Here is a 20,000-nt window from a genome sequence, read left to right as displayed (position 1 = left end):
AAGTTGCAGTACTACTAGTTCACTGTGCGTCAAGTTGAATATAAAATTTAGGCCAAAGGCCAAGCACTGGGACCCGTGAGGTCATTCAGCTCTGAAAATGAAATTGACAGTAAAAGGTTTGAAAGTTGTAACAGGACGACAACCTCGCAGTTGCACTATGAATCAAGTGTTAGGAGAGGGTGGAAAGTAAGATGAAGAAAGAGAATATGAAAGGAGGTACAGTAAAAGGAACAAAAGTGGTTGCAGCTAGGGGCCGAAGGCACTCTACAAAGAACCTTAAATAATGCCTACAGTACACCACATGAGGTCCACTGATGGCACTACCCCCCATACGGAGTAGTCTACCGTGCATCAATGGTGGCGTTGCTTCAAAAGTAGGTACATACTGTCTTCTTGGCTATGTTCTCTTGCTTCCCGACTAAGCACTTCCATGATAATGCACTTTTAGATGTCCAGTCTAAATATTTCTTGGCCTTATTGGATTTGTTGTGGTATCTTATATGATCATATGGCTGACTTCATCTTGTGAATTGTGCATGTTTCCCAGTCTATAGAATGATGAAATCCTTATTGGATTGGGACCAATAAAATATAAATTGTGAGGTATTCACTCAGGCTGGTTTACTGTAGATACAGACCACACAGATGTCAACTGATGACATATGCTCTGGGTGTTAGCTAAATACCATTGCATCTCCTCCATGCAAACAACATGCTGGTTTGTATGGTTCTTTTACGTTGCATGGAACCAGTGGTTGTTCAGCAACGGGACCAACGGCTTTATGTGACTTCCGAATCACGTCGAGAGAACTTCTATCACCAGAAATAAACTTCTCGAACTCCTCAGTGGAATGCCCGAAAATCGAACAACTGGCCACAGAGGTGGCAGGCCAAGACCATACCGATCACGCCACCGCACCAAATCTGTCAGTAGTGACGTTTGAATCCCACAGGGGATAGTAAGCATTCAAAGTCACTGGGCAACACTTGTGATCGTGGTAATAAACATTATAAATCCGATACACAGCAATTGTTAGTGTGCACTACTTTCACTAGAATTATTTTTGGTTGACACCATATTGAAAATGTGGATGGATCTTACAAACCCGAGTTTTGTTTTTAACATGACCTCCTTGATGGTTCTGACAACTGACGATTCTTTTGGTGCTACAGTTTCACTTGGCTGTGCGGTCATCGACTCGCAATTTGCATATTTGGGGCCATAGAAAATTACTTGCCAAGTCCATAACAACATAAGTTTTTACATTGGAGAGATTTAAGAATATATAAAGTAGGTGCTCTATTTTGCTAAAATGTTTTAATTTTTTTGCTAGGGTTTGCTAATCAAATATAACTACTTACATTATAAGGCAGTCCCCAGCTTACAACGGTTTCGGCTTACGGCGTTCTGAATTTAGGACGCTTTTCAATTGTATTCATCAGAAATAATTTCCAAGTTTACGACGCATGTTCCAGGGTTACGCTGCCAATACAATGGAAGAAATATGACTCCAAAAAGGCAAAATAATTAATATTTGAAGTTTTTCTTTATTAAAAGCACAATAAAATGTAGTTTACATAGTTTTCAATACAACCAAAGTATCAAAAGTAAGGTTTTCTTACGATTTTCTGATTTTTGATGATGTTCCAGCTGACAACGATTTTCGGCTCACAATGCATCTCAAGAATGGAACCCCCGTTATAAACCAGGAACTGCCTGTATACCCATATTTTTTGTTATTCTGGGTGTGTATATGTACTTACAACTCTTGTTTTGATATCTTTTTCTCATGGAAACAACTCATGTCTTGACATCTTCTTCATATGGTAGCTGTTTGTACCTGGTTAATATCCTGTTCAATGCCAGTAGAATTAAACTTCTTGAAAAATTTCTTTGCATGGACACAATTTTACTTGTAGTATCTAATTGCTCCCAGAAAGTGGAGTTGCGTTAATTTTTCATGAAAAAATTCCAACTACAATACTACACAATTTTAAATAATTCAGAATACAAAAATGACTGTTAGGCAATTACCAATGGTAAATGAATAGGAAATATGCAAAATTCTTAGGCATAATATGGCACCAGTAATAATCACAAAAAAGACCAACAGAGGGTTACCCGCCTCTCATTTCCCATCTCCTTCAGTTAACTATGTTGTTACCCAGGTTTCAATGACCATTACAGCTTGTACTGAAAGATACTCCTATTGTAAGAAGTGACAGTTGTATCCCTGTAGGAACAAATAACGAATAAAATACGATGTGGAATACTTACTGTAATATAAGATGGACAAAAGAAGGCCAGCCTCAAACACTCAGCACTGCTAATTATGTGAATAATTGAGTTAAACATGTCACAAGGAAAGATTAATCACAAAAATAACAAAGAAATGAAGTCACTATGATTCAAATCACTAAAATTCAATCTTTGTTAGGAGCAGGGAAAAAAATGAAAAAAAAAAAAATGACTTCACCAATGAACTGGACGAAAGAATTAATAAAGTGAACTTTCACAGGACTTGCCATGCGCAGCCTTATTCTCAGCCTTAATTAGAGCAATTAGGATCTGTTGCATGGAAAGGCAATACAAAATTAACTGTGTAGTAATGAAGATATATGGCAAGAGTTGCACCACATGTCAAATCTTCCTTGAAATTCATCCCCAACATTTTTAGTAAATTTGATTTTTTGCCACTGCAAAGATCAACTGCTGGCAGCCATTTGCCCTTATCTACACCAGGCAAGGCCTGAAGAAACAGAAAATGTATAGGAAAAGTTTTAAGAGCAAGAAAGCAAGACTATCAACCGAATTCCAAAGCAGGTTTTAAAATCAGAATGAGTGCGAATTAAAAAAAAATTTAGTGGTCAATAAGAGTTGGAATGATTTTTCAGGTAGAGTAACATGTTAGCTTTGGATAGCTTTGCTTTTTCTCTCAACCTTTCAACTTGACTTTCTTGAACTGCTCAGCTATTTAATTCCTTTACACCTTGTACAAAACTGCATCTCTTTACCTTTGCATACTAAAGCTGTAATTATCTTTTTTTTTTTATCCACTCCTGTGTCCTGTCAATAAGGGAATAATACAAGATGTCCTGCAACAGAATTATAAATTGCTGGATAATAAAACTAAAATAAAATTCTATCATTAATAAGTAGTAATTTCATCAGACAAGTGAATAAACACTCTTAGCTTTAAATGATTGCAATGCCTTTAAAATGTAATAACTGAATATGCTGAAGACTGACAAAACTTTCTATGATTTGTTTCCGACAGTTAATTTATGTTGTTTGAAAGCTGAACAACCACTCAAGATATCATTGATTGTAATGTTGATCTGCATCCTAGAACAAATTTGTGCGAGTTATTCATCTGGGTTAGATGAGTGTAGCCAATTTGATGAAGGAACTATAAAGTATTATTTTATATCTGGCACTCTTTTTGGAATGAAGAACATAACAATCTAACAGTTGATTTTATCTGTTTAAAAGAAGTAGGATAAATATATAAAAATCAATCATACTAATAGTTTATTTCTTATATACATTTTGTGATTTACACATCACGGATATTGAAAACATCTTAAAACTTAACAATCGCGGACTGCGAGAGGTGTAAAAATAGAGAAGACGCACACAATGACTGAAGTCAAAATAAGCAGATTTCTTGGCAAACTTCATATAAATAACCAGGGAAAAGAATAACAAAGAAATATAAGAAAATTTAACAAAATAAAGTGAGCTTAACAGACTGGTTTGAAATTCCTCAAAAATATAACTCAAGTTTCAAAAGAAAATTTGCCTTGATAATTATATTAACCATACAATTTTAGAAATTTCACTTGAAATTTATAATTGTTCTTGGTTAAATAATGTCAAGTTTCAAAAGAAAATTTGTCTTGATAATTATATTAACCATACAATTTTAGAAATTTCACTTGAAATTTATAATTGTTCTTGGTTAAATAATGCCATTCTAGACAAAAAAAAAAGAAAAAAAAAGTATACTGTAATTTTAGCAGCCTCTTAAGAGCCTTTAAACAAACAAAACAAACAAAATCTGCATTTTTAGTAAATGCTAAAAAAAGAATAGGTGAGATCATACAGATTTGACAAGAAGAAACATACACATACATACACAGGAAGAATTACATTCATTCAAATAAATTACAACACGCTGTAGTGAAAAAAAGTACTTAGATGTGTAATAGACCTAAAGTTACTGTGCCATGATCAGTGGTTTAACACCCAGGATGTGTAAAAGACGGCGAAATGCCATATATTTTCCCTCCCCATCCCAACCCAACCCAACCCATCCCTTTCTCGCTGGTCTAAATAACAGCGATATAGTATAATGTTTCGTCAGGCATCTCGCAGTTAGAGTTTGAAGGGATATCCACTCTTAATTTAGCTAAACATAAGGAGGGTGCATCCGCAGCAAGCAGAGCTTCAACCTGGTGACTGTTTACTAGTAATTCCTTATACCTCATTCAATGCGAGTATAACACTGAGTAAAATCACCCACTGCCAGTAACACAAAACAAAAAGCAATCTACATTAACTACAAAGGAATAAAAGATAACTTCTTATTTATAAGTTATGCTATTCCCTACACTGTATCTCTGGAACTACTGCACAAGGCAAAACTTGGAAAAAGCAATATGAAACCTTGTTGATAAGCCTCACAAAGGGGGAAAAATACTGACCACTGCATTAGTATAAAAAAAAAGGAAAAAAAATGTATAAATCTGCATCTTTCCATACCTAGTAATCTAGAAAGCTTCATAATTATAGTGTGCATCAGGCCAATTTGAAACAGTTTCATTTTTGTGTTCACAGGAAAAATGATACATTTTACAAAATTATGCTATCTAACAAAAAACAAAAGAAAATGACCCTCAGCAACCAAGATATACAACATCTTAAAGTATAATATACAACCCAATCCAAAAGCAGATCTTTAAAGGTGCATATAGGCATAAACATAATCTGTGGATCTGACATGGTAAAGCTATGCTTACAAAACAGAGAAAGCTTTTTGATGAGGATAAAGCCATTTTTTGTACCCTTGAGAATTCTTCTATGGCTCCATCTTTCTTCAAGATATGCTTTCAGTTGCCCGGATGCACCCATAACACTGCAAGTACTGTGTAGCATAAATAAATTACACCCCATTTTACAATCAAATGGCTCCTAAAATGTTAAGGAGGAAGAATAAATTATATTTTGGCATCACCAACATCTAGATAATAACTATAAAGTATTTGTTTTAATAACTAAATTAACATTTATACAAACAAAAAAATATATTTACACAATGCATTAGCAGTCTTATACTAGTATTGCCAGAACAGGTAAATTTCTTTATCAACAAAGAGATTACAATGATTAACTTTTATAAAATAATCTACATCTCTGGATATTTTGGATTAACCTTAGCTTTTCAAGCACTCTCTTATTAGAAAATTGAAAAATTAATACTTAAGCATCAACAAGGGAAAAGACAAAAAAAAAAAAAAAAAAAAAAAAAAAAAAAAGGGAGAAAACATTATGTACAAGCCAATGGTCTGCCTTTAACAAGAGTTGCTTCTGCACCAGCAAGAAAGTTACTGAAGAAAACTGAGAGATGGATGGATTGAATTACCATTACCCTACAACATGCATTATCAGGCGACAATAAAACCTTAGTACCAGTTAAGATGCAACAATGCTTTTGGCAATCCAATACTAACATATGGAAAGGAGGACTGAAAACATAAAAGAAATACACTCCCAGCACATGGAAAAAAACAGATCCCAAACATCCGGAAGGATTAGATTTCAACAAACAGTACAATCAGACTCCATAATGGAAACTGATTATGATCATCTGTGGAAGGATTAGATTTCTTAAGAAGTGGAAGGATTAATTTTACGTGAAAGGTTTCCTTCAAAAATAAAAATGTCAAAATACACTGTATTTTCAAACAATGAAAAAACAAGACTATGTATTGTGGTAGGGCCTCTTCCCTAGATATATTTAAATTAGATTCCTAAATTGGATTCCTAAGATGTGGAAGGATTACAGTTCCACAGATGAAGTACAAACCATAAGGAGAGGCTAATGAAGAGCACATTACTTGGTGCTGCCAGAAAACTTATCTGAACACACTATACATCCCAATTACAATAAATTTTTATGCTGCCATCGCTAATCCCAAAAACATTCAAAATAGGGAACCTGAGATGTTTTAATGATGAACCTCAAATAATTACACTGACTGCAAAAATAAAGCCAGAAGAAGAAGAAGAAGAAGAAGAAGAAGAAGAAGAAGAAGAAGAAGAAGAAGAAGAAGAGGATTTTGACGGAGGAAAAATCTATCTCTGGGCAATGACCTGTGTCGCCCAGTGAAATGGATCCTTTGATACTCATTTCTAAGGTATAAATATTGCTATATATACCAGAGAAAAAAGAGAAACGATAGTACCAGAATATCCTGGCTCGCTCACCTTTTAATTAAAGGTGTCGGTATAGTAAAAGAGCGAGTGGATACCACTTCCACAGAGCGACACAGGCTGAGCCCAGAAAAAAAATAATCCCAATCCCATTTAAGTTGAAAATTTAGCATCAGCAAATGATAAAAAAAAAGATTAGTCAAAGCATTAAAAAAAGTTAAAACCATCAGTGAAATCTGAAAAACCAGAAATTTCCGATGGAAGAAAGGAATCAGAAATCTCAAATTTGCATGTACTATTGTGATACTGAATAAAACTGGTCTGCATATGTTTTTCAATAAAATGAGCAAAGTATACATACCCAAGCCATTCTATTAGTTATATGAAATACAGAAAATAAATGTCGCAAGTAATTAGTAAACTAGTTTTGACATATTGATACTTCTAACTAATAGGTCTTGCACAACATATATGGATTTTTTTTAATTAACATAGCAGCTTCATTCTGCAAGACTGGAATAATGAAAGCTATGGCCAACTTTATATTAATGACTACATAACTGTTTTGAATGAACAACAAATACATATTATGCTGACTAACAAAGTCCTGTACAGCAATTATACAATGCATGCAGGCTATTACTTCCTCTGTGAGACAGCAATTCTTTTTACAAAAAGATTTTATATCAGACAATTTCAATTACTTCTTATACTTAACCAAATGATATACTAAAATGGCCCTTAAAAAGATGAATAAATAACCACAACTACTCAGCATAGATTTTGTTCTACGTTTTTTTGTTTTTTTTGTTTTTGTTTTTTTTAAATCTCGGAAAAATCATTTTAATCTGTGAGACACAAGCCTAACATAGCTGCCTGCCATACAGCATTAAAAAATAAGATATATGATATAAGAAATGATGACAAAGAATAATTAATTATATCTTGTAATACTGGCACAAGGTATAATACAAAAATTACAATGCACAATCATCCAAAATCTTTGACCATATGAACCTCCGAATAGTTAAAACCATGAAGATTTCCACAAAAAAAATCTTGCTTTTTCAGTGATCAACCATACCTATTATTTATAAATATAATGTATACTACTAAATGGTAACAAAACAATGCTCAAAACTGACTGGATGTTCAAGAAAACCATTTTTTCACAAGTGCATGGACAATGAAGACTTCCAAAACTCAAGTCTGTCTTTTGCTTAAAGTAAGAAAAACAAATTTTGTTGAAGGATATCAGCCTTCTCTTACATTTCTTGCTTTGGATTAGAAACCAGTGGAAAAAAAATGGCATAGATTTTCCTTAGATGTGTCAAAAACTAGTCAACAGAGGGATCTTTGCACTACTCAAGACAAAACTTTTCATGTTTGCATAGAGAACAGGCAGGCAACACACTGAATTGAAAAACAAAGATGACTTAAATAAAATAGGAAAAACAGTCAAACAGTACTATTATGAAATAAAAGAAAAGGGATGTGCAAGAATAACAAGAAGACTTCCACGACAGAATTCGCATGAAATAGATCTGAAATAGAGTTAGATCCTAAAAAGTATTACAAGTATTAAAAACCCTACTTCACAAAAGTGCAAAACCAAAAAATTTCAAAGGTAATCAAGAAATGATGTATAAAGCCTGAAGAAATTGCATGAAGTTGCCATTGCTTAACATATAGTACTCTTCATTGCATATTATTAGTACACTGAAAAATCCTAAATAGTATACCAAATGCATCCACATACTTGACTTTGTACATAAAGTTCTCATACTTAACACAGTGGAGTTTAATACTTCATCAATTGCTTTAAAATATGAATAAGTACCAAATTTTTGTTGCTTGTCTAATCATATATATCAAGTATATTATGTACTGTAATCCTGAAAAAATTTTCCAGTTCAACAGTTTTACAATTTGAGTTTTTGTTCACATCAGAAATGATGAAACAGTCGCTTAAAAGTGGAAAAATTCATGTACATGAATTAGCCTTTAAATCTTCAACAGCATAAAATCTAAGCTATGTTGCTAATGCAGCCAAAACCTTTGTAATAAACACATTGAATCCCATTATGAATATTTCAGAAAACCATCAAAACCACTGATTAGCAAATCATTAAAAAATACCATTCATCTAATTGAGAGCTAGATTTTTTTTCCCATCCTGTTCCATTTGATTAGTGGCAGGTTGCCTTGACATATGTGATTTGGAAAAGCTTACAAGAGCTAAAAACCATATATACAGTACTAAGCTTTTAAAGTTAAGTTCTCTGGATAAATTAATAATTTTACAAATGAAGTGTTTAAGTAAGGGATGTTATTGGTAGAATAAACAATTGCCTACTATACAAAATATGCTTTAAATTATTGTAATTTTTTTTAGAGTTATGATGCCTTAAAAGAAGTCACAATATGAAAGCTATAAAATCTATCAAACATTCATAATTTGACTTAAAACTAACACCTGAAGTACAAACTGCAAACCTATTCCAGAAGAAAATTTCCATAATTAAGGTATTGATAAGTTTTTTAACCTATATATACCTTAAAAGAATGTCTCAATTTCATAGAAAATTGGAATACTTTCTAATAATTGCAATTCTTTTCAAGAAAGGCTTTCCACAAGCCCTGTAGAAGAAGACTGCCAACCACAACAAAGGGCTGCAAGGAAACTATGAGGCTGCTAGACAAGGAAGCATTCTGACACACTTCAGCAAGCTACTCACAAGAAACAGTACAACAGTAAGACCCAACACCAGCAACAACACATTTCAATGAGGTAGATGTACAACACCCTCCTAAAATACAAGAATGGAAGGCAGAGTGAATATGGGAAGTCAAAACTACAGCAACTATATCTGAAACTGCTGCTGTCTTGCCAGTTTAAAAGGAGTTCCCTTTAACCTACCTCTTTCTTTTATATCGAGTAGTTGTGATTACATCAATAAGGATTGCCACCCTAGTTTGGTCCCAGTGGGCACTGATGTGAGGGAGAGGAGAATGTTAGTTAACTTCCATAGATTTTCATTACAAAATAACCTCAGTGAAATAAATATGTCTGCATCTCTTCTTGGCTTCATTCCATGCAATATTTTCTGTAGATCTCATTTACCATTCTAGAACTTCTAACATCTGCTTGCTGTTTTGTATAAGAAAAACATTAAGCCAAAGAAGAAAAATTATCTACCATCATAGCTAATGATGTCAAAAATTGGGCATTCTGATTCCACAATTATCAACCAAATTCTAAGTATGTATGCACAAGCAAAGCTAATATCAAAAAGCCAAGATGGAAATAAAATAAAACTTTCCCTTCAAAATGAAAACATAGGTCCTGATAGTTACAGTATTTCATAATTCCATGCTAAATACATTAGTAAAGAAATCATTTTTTGCTGTACGTAAAGATATCCACAAAACACAATGTACTACTCTGTTTTAAACAAAATGGTGTTCAAATGAAGTGTATCAACATTCAAGACATTTGTACAAAGCTGTTTCTGAACATTGTTACGTGATCAGTAATGTTCTTATTATATTAGTTATTCAAGACTCAATGCATACTTCAAATTGAAAATTTATATCAACTTCATGAAAATACTTCCCTGGTTATAAAGTTTGTGAAATGTGATTAAAGCCCAAGAAGAGGGATTGAAAGGACTTTCAAGATTAGTACTCTACTCAACAAGAGATAGACAGTGAAAGAAAGAAAGCATGATACAGGGCATTACATGTACCTTCACTGGAGTACTGCGGCTGCATTTTTGTCTTTCGTTCTTGACATTACAGATTTATGTCAACATTAAAATTCATTTGCTTTTGCCCAGGGGTAATTTTTGGACAGCTTTAAAAATACACATAAGAAGGCAATATGTATGATGACTGATCTTATATACTCAACCACTCAAATTTCGTGGGCAACTTTCCTTTGTGACTAAGCAACTGACACATCTTGTACAATTTCATGTTAACTACCATCCAACCCTTGATAAAAGTACCTTTCCTGCATACCAACAGCTTCACAAGGTGAAATAACAACAATAAACCAACTCCACCATTCTTAAGGCTGCGAAAGTTAAAAGAAACTCCAAAATCATGAGAAAAAGTTTAAAAAATGAACAAACATTCATCTGGGAAAAAGTCACTGTTATTATGAGAAAGTAAACTTAAACATTAATACCTATCCACATGTTTAAAAGCTTCAAGAGAGTAAAACCTGATCAATACTTCACCAACCAAATGTAAAAATAAAAATACAAGATTACAAGACAAGAATAGATCTTTGGTTACAATTGTAAAAAAAAGAAAAAAAAAGAGAGTGCATAAAAACGTAGAAAACCAATGTTTGTACTAATTAAAAATTCATTCCAGAGTCAGACTAAGGAAGACAAAGAAATAATAAAAATGTGCATTTGTTTTCAAACTCAGGATAATATTCTACTTCCACATGCATTGGTCAAAACAGTACAATAATTGCCTAAAATTTTTAAATACCCCAAGTACCACAAGAGCCTGTCACAAACTGTTCAGCCCAGTGACCATAAGGTATTTTTGTACTTTCAGGAAAACTTTATACTAACCTACCTTGCACACATGCACCCCATTCAAAACATATACATCTTATAGTATACACTCTGTTCACTGGGTTTTGAAAACATTAACAGTGCCAGGTCAAACAATGCCATATCTCAGCATTACTGTATGTCTTCCTTCTAGACTCAAAGAGGCACTCTTAGCATTTGTGTGTTGGGGAATCCAAGAGTAAGCAGGCCCATCTACACTTTATGTGCAAATCTTAACTTAAGTACATCTGACAGATATGCAGATGAGCCCTGCTAACAGCATGGTATAGTTCATGGATTCAGTGCATGACCACTGAAACAGTGACAGCAATAAACCAAGTACAGTATAGCGCATTTAAAATACCCCAAAACGTGTTCTGTAGCATCTACTTTTAAAAAGCTTATTCTAAACCCTATCCCCAAAATCCAGTATTTTGTATGACTAAGCACTTGCATTTGTTGTCTAAGGTTAGGGTAATCTGGCATATCAGTGACAAATTTGGAAAATATCGATTCATAAGAAGAAAGTGAACTTCAACGTAACAAAGAAGCCATTTTCTCCATGGCACACTTCTTCCATCCAAAATATACATGACCCAATGCTCTCTGAGAGCTTAAAGCTTAAAGTGTTCTCAAAAATGGACCAGTAGCTGCCACTAAAAACTAAGTGATTTATGCATTGATAAAATCCATGTAAACCCACAAGAAACTATTTCAGCAATTAGGACAAGAATGTTCTGAAGATTCCAAATATTAAATTTTCTAGGATAAAAACTGTGTGCTAAGGAGAAATAACTTCCTTTTGAAATCTATTTTCCCATATGTATATAAAACATACAATCACTTTAGTTCTTTGATTTAAATATAACAATTTACGTGAAACCAGCACATTATAATCAAATTACAAGGCTCTCTGGTATTCAGTTATTACAGAAAACTACCCACTACAATAGTAAAATCTATTAATAAATAGCTTTATCTACAGCAATATACATCTCTACATACAAAGGACACAACTTCTCTTGATTTCAAACATCACCACCTATTAGGTGTGTGTTTGTGTTTAGCAATGATTTGATCTGTTAGACTGTGGGTGTTTCTTCTCTTCAAAAAGATACCTGCAATAGGGTCACAACACACAAGGTTGGTATTGTTTCTAAGGCAATTAAATGCATATTTTTATTAACTGGAACTCAATCAGCATCTTTCTTTCCTTGCTAAAGTAGTCTGTTGTGTGCAGGATTACTTGACGAACTTTATACACCAGTTGGAAAATATAAATCACCTATGAGTTTTACACAAATTTATACCTACTTGTGCATACTTGCTTGCTTCATCCCAGCCATGATCGTACCAACCAAATCACACGCTTCTCCAGACTTGATTGGAGTCTTCGGGCGATTTCCTAACACAGATGAAGCAGTTGCTTGTTTTGGCTTAACAGGTGTGGCAGCTTTATCTGAAATCCCTTTCGCTACATCTGTAGTCGTATTTGTCCTATCAGAACTCACATCATTTACCTTTTCCACTAATTCTACTGGGCACTCCTGTTGAGCATGAGTCACTTCTGGCGCAGGTTCTGTTTTCACCTCTGTTTTAGTTTCACTCTTTGTTTCTACAACTGAATCACCATTATCCACTTTAGCTTTCTTAGGTTCTGGCTCAACGGAATCACATGAGCTTGATTTGTCCTTTTCAGTCTTCACTTCTACACCACTGGCTTCATCCACAGATGAACTTGAATCTAGTCTCAATCTCTTTTTTACTCTCTCTGTTTCATCTTTTTCTGGTTTATCTCTTTTCTTACTTTTATGTTCACTCCTTCTGTGATCCTTATCTTTGTGTTTCTCTTTCTCTCTGTCTTTATTTTTATGTTTGTGCCGATGTTTATCATGTCGGTCCTTATCATATTTGTCTTTCTTTTCATTCTTATGGCTTTTATGATGTTTTGAAGGCGTGGAAGAGACAGACGCTGATTTCTCTTTCTTTTCCCCAACCTCAGCCTTTACAGGAGACAAGGGAGTGTCATCTTTCTTTTCCTTCTCCTTCCCCTTCTCAATATTGGGAACTTGATAATACTGTTTTAACTGAACGTGCCAAGCTGAAAATGAAATCATATACAATATCTGAGCTTTAACAACACTACATAAAATATGATAAGTCCACTCATAAAATACTAACAACTAAACTGCCTGTATTTGTAAAATTTTCCCAAAAATATTAATTTTTTTTTAAGTGCTTTATATTTTTCATGTACAATATACAATCCATAGCCTTTTATCTTTTATATTTTTCATGTACTATATACAATCCATAGCTTTTATCTATGTAGGAGTATTCCTCAGCACAAACTGGATCAGTCGTTGAAACTTAGAAGTAATGTAATTAACAGGTGGTAGGTGTACCCTCCTATTTGTTCTGGCACAGGGATGCTAGAACAATAACCTGGAATCTCACTGGTCCCACCCGTGCTGGATTAATGACTAATTACTTGTACCTTGTTAAAAGTTGCAATGACTGATTTACAGTTCAAGCTGAAGAATACTCCTCTATAAAATATCACTGTCTATGGTGAAACTAGACTAGAAGTTAGAATAAGATCATGTAAGAAAGGAAGAAAATGTTCAATAATAAAAGAAGGCAAGAGCATACATACCAACACTGCAAACAGCTGTGACAGTTCTAAATTGATGAATGATGTTGCGAGGCAAAAAGTAGATATCATTATCGCAAAGTTGAATGCGTGCAAATTTTATGCCGTCTCTTCTAAGCTGGTTCAACTTTGCATCCTCAATCCACTGAATACACTGGAATTTTTAGAAAGAGATGATGGATAAGAATAAAAATTATCAGACAAAACCACATACAAATTCACAGCAAAATTAGAGAACATTCCCAAACCTAAGTCACTGTAGTCACCTTTTCTTTTGCAAAGGCCTAAACCTATCTTGGAATGAAATGAATGTGCTTCATTTTATCAGTATTATTAATACAAATAAATAGTTCAACCAAAACCTAGAATTAACATACTTGGCCTAACTCTAACAGGACTGGTCATAAAGGTTTGATCTTAGTAAAAATATTAACACAAATTTGATAAATCAGGTACTCCTTATGTTTCCCAGAATTAATATATAATTTCCTCTTATTCAATCCAAGTTATGATTCCACTGAATAAAGTAAGTAAATCTTGTATTACGGAAATCACAAGTTGTCAAGTAGCAGCATACAAGACCATCAAAATATTAGGCTATAACTTATAAAAGTAATTATTAATACCGCATAGGCTTCTTAAAATACAATATGTTATGGCTATAACAAATATTTACACTTGAAAGTAGAATAACACAATGTGATGACAAAAATAAATTGAAATGTGAACTTCAACATTAACACAGGGACTAACTGCATTACAAGAACTTAACAATTAAATGTGTACATTTTTGAACTTAACAATCAAATGTGTACATTTTTGAACTTAACAATTAAATGTGTACATTTTTTACTACATATTTTAAAAACATATATCTGCACATCCCTTTTTCAAACATTTCTGTTCAGTAAAAACAGCTGTGAATATTCTCAATAGTGAGGGCGGGACAGGAGTGAGGTTAGCTGATGATCGACACAGATGACTAGAAATAAAAAATAACAATCTTTAGTTTGTGGTTATTAAAATTAACTTGAAACCCTTACATAATGATACACTACTATCAAAGAAAAAGTAAAAACACTGATATGCACTGCTTTTACCTGCAATATGTGACCTACTTACACAAGCACACATCACTATCTATAATTATATAATGTTTATGTATATAAATGTAATAATTATCTGGAGCTTTAAATACATTACAATTTGCTGAGCTATTTATCTGTTAATAGATGTGTATGTATTATGTTTTGTTCTACATAGCAAAGGGGAGGGGGGGAGGGGGGCTGTCATCCAACGAAAGATAAACAATGGCTATGAATGTAGTCCTCCCTTTCTGGTGTTTGTCAGTAACCATTTTTAAAATCCCCTTTTACATATATATGGCTCAAATGCATAAGTGACACATTGTGCCATAACATGGTGATATATAAGTGTTAGATACTAATACGGGCAGTCCCTGGGTTACGATGAGTTTGGCTTATGACGTTCCGAACTTACGACACTTTTCAAATATATCCATCAGAAATCATTTCCAAGTTTACATTGCTGATCCAACAGAAGAAACATGGGTCCAAAGCAGTCAAGTAGTAAAATTTTCAAGGTGTTTCTGATGAAAAAATCAATAAAAATGCATGTTGTACTGTTTTCACGACACTCAAGGATTAAATGTATGTTTTCTTAAGATTTTCAATGAGTTTTCAGCTTACAACAGGCATAAGAATGGAACCTACATTGTAAACTTGGGACTACCCTGCATAAATATTATCCAGTTGCTCTTGGACAATGCAATCAGTTAAGTATTTTATGAATAAAGGAAGGTGTCCTTGAATACCTTTGTTATACAGTATTTTCAACATGGTCTTCCATGTAGTATCATAAATCTTTCAGATGTAAAAAAATATGGCAATCATTTTATTTCTAAATCCTTGTTGAATATAGTCTTCAAAGAAACACTGGGGATCCAATGCAGATCTATTTTCCTGTGATTCAAATTGACCAGTGGTAATTATTTGGTAACATGTTAAACCATGAATTTACCATTTTTCCACTTCTCCAAATGATATATAGTTTGCTGAACTATTGGTATCTTTCAAATGTTTTCCTATTGGCATGATGGCAGCATGTTAACACTATCTTTAAAACAGCTTCTTTGTCCAAAGTTGCTTATAATACTGAAGCAAGTAGCTTCTGGTTAACCCTTAAGGGACAGGCTTATAATAATTTCATGCAAACCCGCAGACCAGGCAAACTTTAAGGCTGGCCAATTCAAGAAAAAAGCACATCAATGGAAAGAGGATGGTATGCAAATGCACAAGGTGTAAGAGAAAAAAAAAAAATCTAAAAAATTTCCTTACTTTCCTCAGGAAATTGAAAGTGACTATTTGCAACCCTGTGTAAGGCTTTTTGAGAAGACACTTGTAAATGTTACCAAGTTATACTTGTTTTTTTCTAAAGATTTCATTTCATTTTGTAAAATTATTATTACTGCTCAAAAATTATCATCACAGATAAGAGCTCAAAATTGTGAACAAATTCCTAGTACATAAATTTGTTGTAAAATATGACCCAATTATCCTGGCTATAGCATCTTAGGTTACAAGTGCCCTACTTAGGCTTGGCTACCTTAAGTGACGAAAGAAAGACATTCACCTCTTTCTTTTGACTTAAGTTCCCATTCGATTTCATCAAGAAGAATGGTTCTACAGAACTTTTGAAGGAACCAAGCTATTGATTAACTTTAACTACTTGTGTAAGAGTCGAAGCGTTTGGTCAATATTCTTACAGGAAGAAACCAGCTTATACCAACAAGTACATAATACATGGGAATTCTCCTTACCTGTAAAGGTTGGAAATTTTCTGGAGTCAACCCAAAGTATGCTACTTCTCACCATTCAGGCTGCATACGATTACTAAGAGGTATCCATATCCTTCTATCAATCCGTGCATTTTACGTATTGTAAAAGGGACTCTACATGACTAGAACAAGGTAATTCACACACTTTTGTATCCTTTTTCAAACCAAACACCATGTCAACCCCTGGGGGAAGCATGCTGGCAGGTGTCTCCGTGCTTTCCGAAAGGCTATTGAATTGACTAATTAAATCAATCACCACCTCATACGAAGCCAGAAACTCTTGGTTTTCTCTTCCCTCCGGTTCTAACGCACTGTGTTCAGCCAAAGGAGACGTTAACTCACTCCTACCCTCTGACAAACATCCGGATGCGTCATGGCCGTCTGACCATACGGCTGCGGCACCTTTGTTCTTTAATGGCCACTGATGGCTCGATCTCAAATAGTCAGTAGGATCTGAGAAGGTATCTATTTGCATACGTCATGGCCTTCCGACCATAAGGCCGCGGCACCTTTGATCTTTAATGGCCACTGATGGCTCAATCCCGAATAGTCAGTAAGATTTGAGAAGGTATCTATATTTGCATTCGTCATGGTCGTCTAACCATACGGCCTCAGCAACTTTGATCTTTAATGGCCGCTGATGGCTCGATCTTGAAAATATTATAGTCAGTAGGATTTGAGAAGGTATCTGTTTGCAATCCTATATACAAATATGAGAGCAATTTTATCATATTTTATTACTCTAAGATCTAGAGTCCATGGAAAAAGTTTGTAAAAGCATTGGCGTATGTATCAAGTTAAGACATGGCATTGCAGTCTCTCTTAGACTCTTTGTAGTCACCACTGGCAACTCCGCGTCGGCCGCTAGCCCAGGGACAGTCAACGCTTTCGCTCGTTCGGACTCTTGTAAACGGCTTCGTCCGATTGCTTTGAGCTTACCAGCCACTGACTTCTTGATTTTCTTGCTGATTGGGCTGTGACAGTCCTGGTTCGAAGATGAAGAAGAATTTACTCTTCTCTTCTTGTCCTGAGGATCAGTCACGAAATCCCATATCCTCCAACGCTTGACTGGTACACTCAGTGATGCCATCGAACTTAGCTATAACACCATCTAGAGAAGAAGACGAAGAAGACGAAGAATCACGCCTTTTCTTTTTCTTACTTAGCCATTTTCACCTCTAGATCCTGTTTATTCTTCATTACTGTGTGTACCAATGAGTCAAAAAGCATATTAGGTTAAGGAGGCAGCGAAGTAAATCGAGAATCAGTAGGCTGTGACGTCATGACCACCACCATTTGCAAGCGGTCTTGTCTATGACGTCAACACGCTTGATGAAAGCGTGAGGCTGTTTATGGTAATCTTGCAGCCAAGATCAAGAGACCCAACCTTCTGTGGCATTTCTACTTTACAAGGACGTGGCAGTCCTGGCTCAAAGATGAAGAAGAAATTATTCTTCTCCTCTTGGCACGAGGATCAGTCACGAAGTCCCTGATTCTAGCCTTTTCCAACTCTTCACAGCAGCCATACAAGACTAACTTTCCATCATTCACTTGTTCGACAATTACAACTACTTCTTGTGCTTTCATATAATAAGGATGTAACAATCCTGGCTCAAAGATGGAGAAGAAAATTCTCCTCTTGGCTCTAGGATCAGCTACGAAGTCCCTATTTTTTCCAGGATTGGCAGGAGAACGCACTGGCATCAAAGCCAGTCACCTAAGCTTGACGCCTAAGCGGAAGGATACAGAGGAAAGACTTGTCTCTTTTCCATTATGTGACTTATATCTCCTAACGCTTGTAATTTCTCTAAAAAACAATGTGCATTAAAAACCTCCCATCCGAAAGCATAGTTGTAAAGTACTTCGAAATGAAAATGGAAGCATGTCTTCGTGTAGGCCGCAGCTGTGAAGAGACGTCATGGTGGTCGCCATGTTTATGACGTCACTGAGCAACTCGAATGCGAAGCCAGCACCCTACCAGAAGTGCAAGGCTGTTGATGTTATTCTTGTAGTCATAGCAACCTGACATTAAAGGCTGCCTTGTTGCCCTTTCTGCTTCTTTACAGATGACGACGCATCCGGCCGCCATCCAGTGCATGTCAGGATAAAAGGGACATCCATCACGTGGGATCCTGGGTGGCAACACGACATTATACATCAAACCAACTGTCCTTCTTGGGTTGGTTCTCCTGATAAGCCTAACGCCGACCGCACACCTGCATCCTCTCTACCCACGTAAACTGAACAAAAACAAGATGGTGATGCACGCCTCTCCCTGCAGGGAAAGGAGCACAATTAGTCATAATTACTTCCCCAAAGCACATCCAGATACATCAAAGCTTTGGATTACAGGCAATCCATATGAATATGCGATATTCCCAAGCACAGGTAACGAATTAACTGTACCTTAAGAGTTTCTTCACCTACGACTTACTACACGATAAGTACTTCGATGTCGAAGAAAATAACAGGGCGTTTACATATCTGCTTCTTGTGATATCCAGGAAGTCTTGCAGCATGAGAAGGCTTCATGTTCACATACCCAGGAATTCCAAATGACAAATTGAAAACAACAGGGGGCAAACTAAACCGGCTTTAAAAGGACGGAGCAAAGCACGTCCTCACTAAAAGGCTGTAAGAAAATAACTAACGGGGTCACGAGTTAATGAGGGGTATGTGGGTGGCCCCACATGTCTCGTGACGAAGCACAGATGCCAATAGTCCCTTGCGTACACAATTATTTTAAACTTTACCGGTTTCCAGCTGGCGCTGAGTATCTATCCTAATGTTAAGACAGAAGGTTTGTTTTGTATATGAACAAATAAGACGTCATGTGCAGACAGCGGCGAAACATTCCTCTACAAGTCTAAAATCATAGTGAGAGTTACCTCTGACTCCCACCCCGAGCTGAGAAACCACAGTTGCCAAAAGTCATTTATAATCTTTCATGCTAAATTCATCAAAATCATATGGCGTGTAATATTAACACTTACTATGAGTTAGCCCGTTCACCACCCAAAACCTGTTTTCGATACTCACATGATGGTGCCCATCCATTTAACGGTTAAAGGGTGGTTAAATGTTTCATCAATTCAAAATGGATGTCTTGACCTAGAGCACATTTTATTAGAGAAATGGCAAATTTTAATTTTTTACTGTGAATCTATTTATTAAACTACATCTCCTGTTACATCCATGTTTTGGCATCTTCTAGACAACATTCAATCCCATTAACTTCAGATTTCACAAAACATTGTTGAAGTTAGGTGGCACATTCTAATCACTACCTGCATGACTATAGATAACTCACTGTTTCTTTATAATCCAAATTAGCCATTAAATTCTGTATAACAGTTCTCACATTGTAAAACTATAGTAACTCCTGATATCAAATTTAATGTTCATTGTTTTTAACACAATGCAAAGAAGTTCATGGCCTTTTGTGCAGCCCATTAACCATGCTTTGCCCTGCACACAATT

General features: G+C 35.1%; 1 protein-coding gene across 2 annotated transcripts in view; it reads right to left on the bottom strand.

The window, feature by feature from the left end:
• Positions 1-3,519: 3,519 nt before the first annotated feature.
• The window catches only part of LOC135210335 (proteoglycan 4-like), a 167,948-nt gene continuing 151,467 nt past the window's right edge, over positions 3,520-20,000 (bottom strand). For both annotated transcript variants that reach the window (XM_064243222.1, XM_064243223.1), the window contains exons 10-11: positions 13,667-13,817; positions 3,520-13,111 (exon numbers count right to left, since the gene is read on the bottom strand). In XM_064243222.1, the coding sequence (XP_064099292.1) occupies positions 12,321-13,111; positions 13,667-13,817 (942 nt within the window). In that variant the 3' untranslated portion in view covers positions 3,520-12,320. The remainder of the gene's footprint in view (positions 13,112-13,666; positions 13,818-20,000) is intronic.

The sequence above is a fragment of the Macrobrachium nipponense genome, chromosome 39, assembly GCF_015104395.2.
Source record: "Macrobrachium nipponense isolate FS-2020 chromosome 39, ASM1510439v2, whole genome shotgun sequence".
Lineage (NCBI taxonomy): Eukaryota > Metazoa > Arthropoda > Malacostraca > Decapoda > Palaemonidae > Macrobrachium > Macrobrachium nipponense.
The sequence above is the reverse complement of the archived record's forward strand: the minus strand, read 5'-3'. Positions and strand labels throughout refer to the sequence as shown.